Here is a 13995-nt window from a genome sequence, read left to right as displayed (position 1 = left end):
GCCAGGCGGTGGGGACAGCGCCCCCTGGCGGCGCGGAGGACCAAAGCCCACACGCAGCGCTCCATCCCCTCCCCGGTGTGTCGTCCCCTCCCCCGGTCCCCCTCGGAGGTGATGAAGGAGGTGTCGTACCTGGTACAAGGTGCCCTTGTGGCCAAGGGGGTTATTACGGTTTGAGGAACCCCCCCAACAATTTATTGTGGTTGGGACAATTATTCTCTCACCCGGTGACCCCTCCCCGCGCGGGAAGGGGAATTGGGGGAAAAAACAAGGAAACCGGAGGGTTGAAATATCATAGAATCATAGAAGCATATAAACAGATAAACATAGAAACAGATTTAATAGAGTAAGACTAGATAATTAACATTAGTAACACTAAAGAACCAATATTGATCCCGATACCAATATAAATACACAAGGATTATACTCAGCCCATTCTACCCGTAGAAGCTGTGCACTCCCCGCAGGGGACAGACAATGTGGGACACTGCCAGCGCTGCGGCTTCGGGAGGGAGGGAAGGGCTCAGGGCTGTGGCACCGGGGCGAGGAGTTCTCAGTATGGTGGCCATCATGGGAGAGAGAGAACTCCTCAGCAAACTTTCTAATTTGTATTGAATTTGACATTTGTGGTATGAAATAACCCTGTTGGCCCGCTTGGGTCAAGTGCCCGGGTCTCCCTCCTCCTCATCCCCACACCTGGCAAGCTCAAAATCACTGAGAGCCTGAAACCTACATACCATAGCTGGCTATAAAGTATTTTTACCAATTCAGACACTAGAGTCTTCTAAAAGTGCAGTTTTCCCAAGCATTAGAAGAAACCTTACCAAAAAGTAAAGTTACTGAAAGAGAAATTAATCCTGTGTCGCTCAAATCAGGACAAAGCCAATGGTCTCCTGGGGTGCACTTAAAAAGGGGTGGCCAGCTGGTCAAGGGAGGTCATCCTTCCCCTCTACTGTGCCCTGGTGAGGCCACATCTGGAGTGCTGTGTCCAGTTCTGGGCTACCCAGTTCAAGAAAGACAGAGAACTGTTTTCCCAAGCATTAGAAGAAACCTTACCAAAAAGTAAAGTTACTGAAAGAGAAATTAATCCTGTGTCGCTCAAATCAGGACAAAGCCAATGGTCTCCTGGGGTGCACTTAAAAAGGGGTGGCCAGCTGGTCAAGGGAGGTCATCCTTCCCCTCTACTGTGCCCTGGTGAGGCCACATCTGGAGTGCTGTGTCCAGTTCTGGGCTACCCAGTTCAAGAAAGACAGAGAACTACTGGAGAGAGTCCAGTGGAGAGCTACTCCTCCCAGAAAAATCCTCCAGATGTTTTAAAGTACAGCAGACTGCATACTGTTCAAAATGTCACCTTGGCAAACAAATAACAGCAGGGGAAAAATGTTACCCGAGGAAAAAAATAAAAGATTCCCCAAGACGAGAAAAAAATGAGATAAAGGTAATTATGCAGTGGAATAGAACAGAATGATCAAGGAGAGGCTGAATGAGCTGGTGGTACTTTCCCAATCTGATGAAGAATTCATGTGGGAGAGAAAAGTGATCCTGTAAAAAGGACCAGAACATCTTTTGCTTGTGTGGGATAAAGATCACAATGGACTTAAATTTTAGCAAGGAAGATGAAGTTAAACATTAGGAAAAAGTGAAGCCCAGTGATAATTTTCTTGTAGAGAGAAGGAATTTCATTCAGTGGAGATCTTCAAGGTTGGTAATGGTATAGGTGCACATAGCGTCACGAAAATTCACAACCAGCCCATGCCAACCAAGGAGCCAAACTGGGACACCCCAAATGTGGTTTTACACAGCATCCTTATACCCTTCAGACATTCAGGTACAACACGATAACAGCATTATCTTGGTTGTTCAGGGGTATCCTTTATTCTTCACGGACAGCTCTAAGCTTCCAAGAAGCAAAGTCCTTATTTCCAGGGCCAGGCAATCCTTTACTTTGTTATACTTACAGATGAACATTGCCAAAGTCTCCAGTAAAATTCCACTACCTCATTCTATTACAGTGCATAATGTCAACTAATATATTAATAAAGTTAAAACACTTTCATACTACAAAGACTGGTTGCTATATAGTTCAGGAAGGGAATTTTCATAACAATAGTTACATTGATCTTGCTTTCAGGGAGAGGAATGGATTGAAAGTCCTTTTTTAAGTGGAAAAAAGAAAAACACCTCCAGCTTTCTATGGGGTAGAACACATCCATAAGTACAAAAGCAAGCTGTACACTGTGTCTGACAGCAGCAGCTTTCATATTTTGCCTTCTGTAATAGTTTAAATAGTAATTTTTCTTGCGTGCAAACTGCAGCTCTCTAGCAGTAGCTGGCACTGTCTGGCTTCTGGTGCATACCAGCTACAGCATTCCCAGCATTTCCCAGGTAAGCATCAATTCATGCTATAGGACATGGAACAGAGAATAAGCTTTAATTTACAGGAGACTACAACATTAAAATGACTGGGAGCATGAAGGAAGAAAACCATCAGACTTTAGAAGTTATTAGATTTCAAGGTGTCCTTGTCATTTTCATCACTTTAATCTTTTCCTGGTGCAACACTGCAGACGCTGTCTTCACTTGTTTCGGATGTGAGCTTAACGATTATACTGCGTTGTGCGTGTTCTCATCCGTGCCTTGAACGTTTAGTAATATGGCAGCTGATGATGAGGTTGTGCCTGAAGTTCTGCGTAAGACGTTAGCATCTCTGGAAAGAGGAGTCCGAGCGTGAAATGAACTAGAGCACTGTGGGCTTGAACGCAGCGCAGAGCACTCCTGAGAACAAAGGCTTCTTTGGGAATCATACAAACGGGGGGGAAAAAGCACCACATCACACCCTCAGGACACTGCTGGGCTCGCTCATCATTCAAGAATATTGTGCATTTTAGTGAAACCCAAAGGAAACTTGGATCCTTAAAAAGCAAGGGCAACTTTTAAGCCAGTATTCTCATTACTACGCTCGCCAATTAGTCCTCTTCATGCATCCAGCAGAGCACAAGGTAGACAGTCACGGTTGCACTATTTCTTGTTTCGGTCAATTGAGGTTTGCAGCAGTCTCCAAAACAGACACCAGAGTGCATCTGACTGCAACCTCCCTCTACTCAGCCTGTAACCTTCGCGATTTTAGCCCCATCCTGCAGTATCTCCATAGCCTTGTTTGTCTCTCTCAAAACCTGCCCCAAAGCAGCACCTCTGAATAGCTGTCAGGAAGGAGAAAATGGGAATGAACGTGCTTCGCTCTCATCCTTAGCCACCGAAGAGCTCTAAGTGGCTGTTTTAAATTGTATCGAGCATCAAACCAACCCTGTGCAGTGAGAAGGGTGAAGCTGTTATTCCTGAACAGCAGCAGTGTGCCATGAATAACGCAGCCAGACTCAGAACGGTGCTGGGATTTGAATCCTGCGAGCATCTAAGTCAACGCAAGACTCCTCAACCACTTAAACAGAACCAACATTGGATCATATGTAGAGATTTTCACATGCAGGAGAGTGGGTTCAGATGCAATAGTCCTAAACATCAGGTCCATTTACATTCAGGTTATTTTTCCTCCTCCTTCATTTCTGAGCAGAGATTTTTCTGCAGTGTAGCTGCAATATTGGAATTCTGCTAACGGCCGTTGTTATAGCACGGCTGTCCTCATCCATAGGTAAATAAACACCTGGGGCTCGGAGGTAAAACCACGAGCAGCAGAAGCAGAAGGTGTACGCAAAAAGACATCAATATAGGCAGCTTACATGTAAAGAAGGATAGGTCCGTGAGTAGAGCCTGCCCTGTAGTCTCTGCAGGAAGCAAGAATTACAGAATTTTCAGCTCCTGTATACGGGTATGTGCATACCAGTGCTGTCTGGAGGAACGCTCCGCATTTCGGTCCCTGTGTTATATAAATATACCCTATATATTTACCTGTGTATCATCATCTTAATTGATTCTTCAGAATTAGTTTCTCACTTCAGAAAACTATTTTTTTCTGAAACTTTGCTCCAAACATTTTTTTATTCGTTCCACTTAAGCACAAGAAACCAAAAGCATTTATAAACTTTCACTTTTCTAGGTTCCAGAACAGTTTTTCCTATGCTACAAGTTGTCATACTGTAATAACCAATGCAGCACATAAACCCATAAAGATAATATCATCTGCAGGTCTTTATTTTATCCCAGCATATAAATTATTCTTGGAAAGATGGGAGTGGAAATGAGAACCTACTTCTTTCGGAGATCCCACAGCCAAATTAGCTGCTCTCTGTTCCCTCTCTAAAATGCAGAATGCTGTTGTCACCGTCCTGTTAGTGCAATATTAAACATTGTGTTAGTGAGCCAGAAAGCGCGCTGTACTAATTTCTGCCCAAACGCACACGGGCATCTTACAGATAATGCTGGTTGGGATGTTCAGGCTCATCTTGCAGCCTAACTCCCCTGCTATGATGCCAACCTTAGGACTGGCTGTATTTACCAGCGAGACACGACCCCCTCGGAAACACACAGACATTCAGACACATTAAACTCTCTTCCAGCTGGAGGAACATGGCAGTTATTAAATGCATTTAATATTTACGTAACAGCAGTATCCAGATGCCCCACTTAGCGCAATAGCAAGTTACTTAATGTGCTAATCTCTTTTGGGACTACTTTATTATCTTAGCAATTCCTCCTCCTTTCCACAAAATAAAAGCTCCTCGCTGGTCAGCCTCCTCATTCCTCTCACTCCAACAAGACGTGGGAGGAAATCGCTTGCTCTGCCTATCTGTTTTTTCCCATGCATCTGCTGCTTTTCACAATTTCCTGCATCCTGAAATAGCACAGAGACATCCCACCTTATCTTTGATGAGTGATGGGAAAACGAGAGAAGGATAAAATAAAATCCCTACCTCTGAGGTACACCAGCCCCACATTCCCACCAGTACCACACGGCTTCCAAGCTCTCCATGGCCAAGTTGTTCGAGTCAAAGGACAGCTACTTACCACCATGCAGAAGGCAGAAAGCAGGATGAGGGATTGAAGGAGGAATTAATGGCAAAGATAGATCACAAGAACAAATTCCTGCACACGCCGCTTGCTGCTACTACAGCTTCCATTCGCTAGCTCCTTCCTCTGGTTCCTACAGGGAAAAATAACTCCTTTGTGAACTTGTGCCACCACCGAAAAAGGGAGTAATGGTTATGAGAGCAATGAATATTGACGATTAGATGCAGGGAAGAATACTCTTTGATGATTAGATGGCCAGTAGTGTATAAATTATGTGTATCGGCAAAAAAAAAAGCATGCTGAAAGGTAAATAGATAAGGATGAGGTTTTAATCATGCCACTAATTCAGAACAGAGCAAACTATTTACATAATTACAAAACAACCCCCCTCCAAAAAACCCTGACAGTAGTAGCGAGTTACCCAGCGCTCGCTGCAGAGAGCAACGGGCACATTCGCACCGTAATACAGCTGTTCGCCCTCAATACACTTTGCACGACCCTGTGTCTCACAGGACACAGGGCTGTAGGTGGCCCTGCTTGAGCAGGGGGTTGGACCAGACACCTCCAGAGGTCCCTTCCAGCCTCAGCCATTCTGTGATTCTGTGACTTCCCACCAGCCCTTCAGTTCCTATTAATTAGCTGTTACCACTGGAAAGAGCTAAATTCCCGTCCATCCAATAACAGTGCTATAATTAGATATAAATAAGAGTCAATAAATTATCATACCCATTAACCCTACTGTTATATAGAGTGAAAAATCATTGACTTCAGAATCAGGACATATGTAAAAGTGAACTGTATGAAGGTTATACGCACAAATGACCAATTACTGCTACAGAAAATTTTATAGCAACCTAATGAGGGTTGTTTGCTCTGTAACTCAGAGCAAAGATGGAGCTGTCTTTAAAACATATGCAAACTTAAAGCAAAACAAACTGTTCGCACTGATGTGATGCTTGTATGCACAATTGATCCCTGGCACCCTGTACTATCCTGTCTTACAATCACTAAATGGGATTGTATTTGATCTAAGGCGTTGATGGCTCTGGTTGCCCACCGTTGAGGGCTGACCATCAGATCCGGGCGTAACACAGCAGCAGTGGGAGAAGTGCCGACGCTCAACCAGCAGTCACTCTTCAACAACTCTCTCTGCAGGAGAGAGCTCACCAGACAGACCACACAGGCTTAAAGATGCAAATATACACTAAAACATGAAGCTTTGCATCACCATTTAGCTTGTAAATGGCATGCGACGTAAATCAGCCTACATAACGAATCTACCTTACCCAGGAGAGGGACAAAAGGGATGCTTTCCACTTGAAATCTAGTAACTTTTTTAAAGGTTGTTTGTGATCACAGCAGTTGCCTCTGCAAATTCTCTTACTTTGCTACACACATTCTCACCACAAGAATTAAACAATGCTCCTGTTGCTCTTTACAAAAGAAGTGGCCTTCTAGAGTGCAAAACACAAGGACTCATTGCTAAAGCTGCTTCTAGAAGACAAAGGAAGGAGAAATATGATAGATTAGACGAGAAAGTGTTCAAGGCTATCAAAAAACAAATATTAAAAATTATTGTTCAAAGTATTATCAGACAGACAAAATATAGAGCTTCTTTTTGTGCTTATTAAAACAAAACCAAAAAAAAAATAAGGACTATTTTAAATATACAGACCATACAGCAATCAAACAAGTTTAAAAGTGCCAATCATCAAAACAGAGACATTGACAATACAGTAGAGCAAAAATGCTGCAACCAAGATGGTTTAAGCGTGAGGAATCTACCAGCTTGTATAACACCAGACACCTTCTCTGCTACAAACCTTCCCCCAACTCTATATTGAGTCAGCGCTTTAATAACACTTTTTCACCTAAAGTGAGCAAGAGCTTGACGAACGGTAGTGCATCAGTGGGAAAAGACACTGTGCAGGAATTACTGTCTTTTAAGTGTCTGCTTTTGTTAAACTGATGGGAAATAAAAAGACGGAAGGACAAGAATGTGGGAAATCAGGGAGTTTTCTTCTTTCTAGTGCAACACCACATCACCATTTCTAGTACCCGTTAGATTGAGAATACATATCAAAAGGCTCAAAGTATAACTAGTCTGTGAAAGAGGGAGAAAAACATTGTTTTCCAGTTGTCTGACTTTACAAATATGAACTAAACCGCTTTCTAGTCAACTTGGCCACACACTTCTAGCAAACTGTTTCGAAACCACCAATACTTCCACAAAGAAATCAAATCGGTACGTAGGAGAATAAAAAAACATGTGACAGCAGAAAACTGCAGACAGGACTGCTCTGAGAGCCATCACAGCAAGCACGTTACATGCCATGCTTCAGCTGTTAAAGCAGCCACACAGGGAAGAACTGTTTTTTTCCCCAAATCATGGCGCATTCATATCTCCAACGAGACAATTCTCAAGTAGAAGAGACTGAGGGACCACATATTCTACTGCTTCTCCTCAGTGCCCCATTGTTGTTAGTTCACCTACAGAAAGATCACTAACTCTCATCATTTCCAAGGACAGAATGGTTTGGGTTTGAAGGGACCTTTAAAGGTCATCTAGTCCAAGCCCCTGCCATGAGCAGAGGCATCTTCAACTAGATCAGGTTGCTCAGAGCCCTGTTCAACCTGACCTGGAATGTTTCCAGGGATGGGGCATCCACCACCTCTCTGGGCAACCTGGGCCAGTGTTTCACCACCCTCAGCATACAAAATTTCTTCCTTCTATCTAGCCTGAATCTCCCCTCTTTCAGTTTAAAACCATCACCCCTTGTCCCATCAAACAGCTCCCTAAAGGAAACCATCGCTCTGCCAAAACTAACCGACTACACGCAGCACCTGTCTCCAGAGAAGAAGTGAGAGAAGTCTACTTGCGCTTATTGAGTCTCTGGATGGGAAGTGCGGACGCATCTCACACAGAAACGATGAGTTATATCCAGCTGTAAATAGCGCGCTGATAAATAACCACACTCACCCCATTTCTTTTTTGACATTTTTATTAATCAAAGACAGCATGAATTCCACATTTTGAGTGACCAGAGAGATCCCAGGATGCTTTCATAGCTAAGATAAGCTTAACCAAAAGATATATTGCAAAATACAACACGGATTTGGAGTAACACCCTTGTTGTGACTGGGTGAACTGGTGTCGCTGGCACCCTGATAGCACAAGCGAGGATCCTCAGAAGGAGAATGTGCCATTGGCAATGGACCACGACTCTTGCAGGGTTGTGCCAAGTGCTCCAGAAGAGAAAAGGGAGAATTTGGCATTGTACCTGACTGAGAGGGTCCCCAAGTACTGGAGAAGTATCAAAGGTCTGTCTCCACCGCTGAGGCAGAGCAACATACAGAATATTTCTGCTCCAGACCTCTTACGCATATAAACCAAGCGGTTTTTATTCATGCTATATAATACAGGTATATTTTGTATTGGCATTTATAGAGTTGCATAAAAGTAAAAATATAAAATTCTGCAAGGTTTTGTTTAATACTCTTAGGTGAAAGCTTCAAGGGTTAAGTTTCCATGGTGCTGTTCCCAACAAAACCCAGAAGCTGACCATGTGAGAAAATAAACTAGATGTGCTATTTCAATTCCTCAGCATTTTATGAACTATTTTCAGTATATCAATAAATACTCAGTGCGAAGCACATGCTTAGTTAAAATCCTAGACGTGGATAAAGTATAAGGGGGGAAAAAAAGCTTGCAAAAGAAGCTAGCACGTGTTGTCTGCATGCTCGCAGAAATATAAAAAGAGGGAAAAGTGTTCCTTGCTTATGTAGCGTTATTTTGGTTTTGGTTTAAGAAATGTAGATGTTTTCCCCCATAATAACAGTACTTACAAGGTTATATCATTGGCTTGTAAAAAGAAAAAAAAAAATTACAGAGATGGGAACAAAGAGTCTACATCACTTGAAACTAAATATTTCCATACTCATCACAAAGACTGCAGCAAGTTTATATTTACGATTCAACACTACTTGTGTTGAGGGCAAATCCACTGCTGGGTGTATGACAAAGGAGCATCCAAAAAAAAAAACCCCAAAACCTCACCAAAAAACCCCACAGAAATCTCAACCAAAAATAATTACAATTTACGTAATGGTAAGAAATGATAGTTTTCCAGCATAAAACCTAGAGTATTCTTTCCCTCTCACATCACCCACTGAAGTTTGCTCGGGTTCTCCACAAGATAACACTACTTCTTAACAAGTTGTTTTTCCCATGCATATGGCAGGCCAAAAGTTCCCTATAACTGGTAACAATATACGTCTCCTTCCCATGACTGGAGACAGTGATTTAACAGATGGAACCTTAGCGAACAGAATTTAAAATGAAAAGGTAATGTTTCAGCCCACAAGTAGGAACTGCAAACGTGAGAAGTACAATTCAGAATAGAGATAATGATTTTGTATAACTTCAGCTTGAAAGTACAGCACACAAATGAGGATTATTACAGAAGCATCCATAACATGGTCACTACGGAGGCAATACTGAAGGCTGCTTTGTTAACCCCAGTAATTGCGCTCTCATTGCACAAGTCGTGTTGGCAGCAAAAGAATTCAAAGTTATCCAACTGGAAGAATTCAGCAATATCATTCATGCTGCACTGGGATGCCTTCCAGCAGGAGGAAGTTCTCAATTTACCTACAAAAAAATAAATAATAATTAAACAGATTAAGAGACTATTGAAGAGACTATTGAAAGTAATACCGGTTTTGGTACAGAGGGAGAATTGCTGCCTAGACCACCTCATACTTGCTTTTTTAGCCACTTTTCAAGTGTTTAGAATTTCCAAATTTGCCTTCAGTAGGACTTTAGCAGTGCAAATAGTGATGGCACGCCACGGTCCTGCCTCCACAGCACTCTCTTGTAGCTCTCAGCCATAGGTTAAGAAAGATTTCTAGCTCAAGCTAGCCAGTGCTTCCAGTTCAGTCCAAATGACGCACTGGGAGATAGAGGGTGAAGCTCGAGTGATACCTGCTCTGGGGCTTCTAACGGAGAAGGACAGCGTGTCACCACCTAGCACAACTTGCACTGCTCTTGCATTGTCCCACAGCACGGCCCTTCTCCCTCCACAAAGCGAGTCCAGTAACTCCAGTTAGTTTTTATGCTGGAGGCAAGTTCCATCAGATCCGACCAGCCTCATTCCCAGAAGCGATACGGAAAAGACAGAGCTTGAAGAGCAGAAGAGTCCTCCCCTTTCCTCTCTCGTTCCCCTGGACACCAGAGATCAAACACCTTGTCTTCCATCCTCCCTAGCTCGACGCCTCAAGAACTCAACTCCCGATTCCGACAATGGACAACCCGCCGTAGGCTGCACGCTACAGTTTGTGCTCATAAAGGTTTATGCTCAAGGGAAATAGCAACAGAGAAAATCCCTTAGGATGCAAGCAGCAGCCTGGCCCAGCAGCGTTGGGAGCTTTCCGTCCTCCACGCCAAGTCACGGGCTGTAGCAGGGACCATCCCGGGGAACAGAGCAGCCCCATCCCATCCTGGTTCCCGCTGTCCAAAGCCAACCCGAGGGTCTTCCTAGGGCTGAGGGAACCAGCTGAGAAAGCAGAAGATTACTCCACTACTTCTGTTTTTCCAATGAAATTCACATCACTCGTAGTAAAAGAATTACTTAAATGTTAATTAACAACTAGAACAGTAACTCTGTGCCCTGAATATCCTTGACCATATTCCTGCAATGCAGGTGACTTCACCCGCGGGAAAAGTTTATTTTAATAGTGTCAATTCACAAACTACTTGCAGTCTTCATCTGCACGTTTATTTTGTGTGTTACACATGCTCTATCTGTTTTTAAAGTGGAACAAACTCAGGGCAAAGGTTTTATATTTATAAGTCATCGCTGTCTCCTATTTGTTTCCAGCTCCCTTAGGTGGTGGGGCGTTTTTTGTTGTTGGTTTTTTTTTTTAATCTTGACACAGAGATATCTGTGTATATGCTTGTACAAGTATAAATCAGCTCTCTAAATCACCATTATCTTTATCAGTTGCTTGGAAGTCAAAATATATCAATTCACTATAAGCATGACCTTCAAAAGTATCTGCAACCTTCTTTCAAGTGCGTCTACGAAATGCATGCTAAGGCCAGACTAGAAGCGTACGGGCAATGAAAACTGATATAACCGTGTTTATTTTAGGTCTGCAGGACAGTTACACATACCAAATTTCATCTGCAAGCAAGTATCTTCAGTGGCTAAGCACGTGCTGTTGGTCTTGCACAAGGAAGGGCTGTTGTCGCAGTGGTAACACCTGAGGGTATAACCTAAGACGAGAGGAGGTTATCTTTACTGAATAACGAAGCACTGAAACAGCAGCAGCATTAAACAGAAAAAAAAAAAAAAAAAAAGAAAAAAAAAAGAATCGCTCTCTGCATCTATCACAAAACACATGCCTGCTTATTCGATGCAAGCTAAAATTTACAAGCTCATGCCAGTGTACAAATTGAGACCGGCAATTTTAAAAGGAAGATTTCAAAGCACATACTTACAGCATTTTTAAAAACGCTTACCTTCATGACCCTGCAGAATAATACATTAAACACCTGTTTCTTTCATCCACTCTTAAAGACCGCCAAAGGGCACACAACAAGAGACACTTTCAGCAGAATTTTTTTCTATCCCGTTTTTTTATTTCATCTCATATCTCTCTCGTGCTGTACACCTGGTTCCCAATTTACACGAGAGGAATCCAATCTTCTCGCAGCAAACCAGAACAGTCTGTTGCCATATTCAGCAGCGTCGGATTCCGCACCCGATTCTCTCTTCTGCCCAAAGACAACCACGGACAGAAACTCCACCCTACTTCCATGGTTACTCTCATCCCCCGAAGCGGTGATAAATAATCCAGCCCTGCCTTGTTATTTTTCCTTTTCCGACAATTTTTTTCTGTGATTTCCTCAACCCCTGTCATAACATTCCATCAGGAAAGTATCTCTTTTATACTCACCAGAACTACAGAAAGCAACCAGAACAAGGCAGGCGGTTAACAGGATGCAGTTCATCTTGATCATGCTTCTGCCCTAATTTGAAGGCACAAACAGACGTTACACATTTATTCTATTTAAAAGCGACATGAAATAAGCAAAATATACGGCAAGGAATGAAGGCTGCAAGGCTCCATTCAGTATGGAACTGAAGGCATGGGCCAGGAAAAACAGTGAAAGGGAAGAGAGAAAAGTAACTTAGCCCGTTCCGAGCGAGGATTTTTGTTCTGAGAACAGGGGTTTTATGCTGAGAACTGAGATTTGAGCCCCGACAAGCTGCAGATGGGTCTCCTTTCTCCCCTCTGATTACACCATTCAACAGGTCTCTCTATTTCCCATGGCCACAAACGCACCTAACAAAAAGAGAGGCCATTTAGGTCTCAAACACTTTTTCCTTTCACAGCAATTCCCCAATAACGCTGGAGCCAGACCGTGCTCCTTTCTTCTCTCGCATGGGGCTACAAGAGATTTGGCTGCACTAAGGGGGCTTTTGCCTCTCCTCTCCCAAAACTTCTCCCTCACACTGAGGGACAGACACCTGCGATCACCCCCTAAGCGACTGCGGTTGTGGCTCGAGTCCTCCGCGATCGCTGTAACCCATAGGTAGCAATGAGACAGGAAGGTCAGGATTTTTTTTAACATAGTCTATCTAATCCATCTATCTAGCCTCCAAAGCAGGAGTTATTAGATAGACTTCTGCACACAGAGTCTGAACTACAAACAATATCTACTACTAAAAAAATCTCTGCTATTGCAGAGAATAGACTCTTCAGACGAGGTATCGAGCACACGGAGGGGGAGAGAGGGCCCATACTGGTGCCAGGAGGGCACGATCTCATGTTTGTCCTCAGAGCCCAAGTGGGATTGGAAATCCCAAAGAATTCCAGACATTCAGACAAGTTTCGCTTACGATAAGGACTGTAGTGAAACATTCACATCGCTGCTCTTCACCCTCTTAATACCGCTCGGAGGTATTTCTATATGCACCTAAGGGACCATAAGCACATTGGGATGGATTTTTTTCCGTCCCAGAAGACCGACTGTGGACTTGAAAAGATGGTTTCATAGTAAAACAATACTGAAATCCTTCTCAACCTCAAGTCTAGTTAATTTTTCTACTGGGGAAAAAAATAAGTCAAGAAAAACACTGGGGTGTTTTTCCTGTCTGTATGAACCACTGTTGAGCTGGAAAACTAAGAAAAACAAGCCCATAATGTGCAGGACGAGATGATTTTCTGAGGTAAACAACTTTGTGAGGAGCCTTTCAAGACCAGAGGCTCATCCCCCAGTGACGTGACCCTGCAGGAGCGCTGTTAGGCTGGTGGTTAAAGCCAGAGCCATTCCGGACAGCAGCAAGAACCTCCCTGGGAACATCTCCACCTTCCAGGAGCCCTCAGTCACACGGGGGTGTCAGCAGGGTAAAACAGTTTTGCCTTTTAGCAAAACCCGAGTCACTACCAGAATAAATACAAGGCAGATCAATACAAATCACCAGAGCCAGCGTAACAGCTTCAACAAATCTATTTCTGTGAAAATGAGTAATTTTTTCCGTACTGAATGACGGAAAGTTGAGACAGCGGGAAAATTTTAGCTTTAAAAAAAAAAAGAAAAAGTAAAATTACAGACAGCAATTCACGACACGGCTTAGAAGAAACAGAGCGGAAAACATTTCCTAAACGGCATTTTTTAAATTGCTGTTTTATGTGAAGCATCCCACCCGCCTCAGGAACACATCAAAGCAGCAATCGCCAGAGCGAGAAAGGCTTTTCGCCCCGGTGGTGCCACAGAAGGATTTCTCCGCAGTCCCACCTGGGAGGACACACGGCCAAGACTCGGCTGCTGCTTCCCCTCTAACCTGGGAGCGGAACGGGGCGAGAAAAGGGGGTTCTGGAGCCGGAGCCCCGTTCCTGCGGGGATGCTCCCGCCCGTCGGCACCTCCGCCGCCTGCGGCGCGTCCCGGGCGGGCTCTGCGCCCCCAAACCCCGTCCGGCCGTCGCTCCGGGGGGGAAGAGGGGGATGCGGAGGGGTGTGTAGGGGGG

At 43.8% G+C, this 13995-nt stretch overlaps 1 protein-coding gene across 1 annotated transcript; it reads right to left on the bottom strand.

Annotated features, from left to right (window-relative positions):
• Nucleotides 1–9416: 9416 nt before the first annotated feature.
• Nucleotides 9417–11987, bottom strand: CD59 (CD59 molecule, complement regulatory protein). The gene is made up of 3 exons (XM_009886243.1): nt 11920–11987; nt 11135–11236; nt 9417–9610 (listed from the first exon to the last, which is right to left on the bottom strand). Exons 1-3 carry the CDS (start codon nt 11981–11983, stop codon nt 9417–9419), a joined length of 360 nt encoding a protein of 119 aa, XP_009884545.1. The 5' UTR covers nt 11984–11987.
• Nucleotides 11988–13995: the final 2008 nt, after the last annotated feature.

The sequence above is a fragment of the Charadrius vociferus genome, unplaced genomic scaffold (assembly GCF_000708025.1).
Source record: "Charadrius vociferus isolate BGI_N301 unplaced genomic scaffold, ASM70802v2 scaffold115, whole genome shotgun sequence".
NCBI lineage: Eukaryota > Metazoa > Chordata > Aves > Charadriiformes > Charadriidae > Charadrius > Charadrius vociferus.
The sequence above is the reverse complement of the archived record's forward strand: the minus strand, read 5'-3'. Positions and strand labels throughout refer to the sequence as shown.

Bases quoted from the DNA above. Each gene is read 5' to 3' on its own strand.
- CD59 (XM_009886243.1), bottom strand. From the start codon at position 11,983: ATGATCAAGATGAACTGCATCCTGTTAACCGCCTGCCTTGTTCTGGTT. The intron at 11,237-11,919 runs GTGAGTATAAAA...CTCTCGTCTTAG, and splicing joins GGTTGCTTTCTGTAGTTCTG to GTTATACCCTCAGGTGTTAC. The intron at 9,611-11,134 runs GTATGTGTAACT...ATTTTTTTGTAG, and splicing joins TTGCTTGCAGATGAAATTTG to GTAAATTGAGAACTTCCTCC.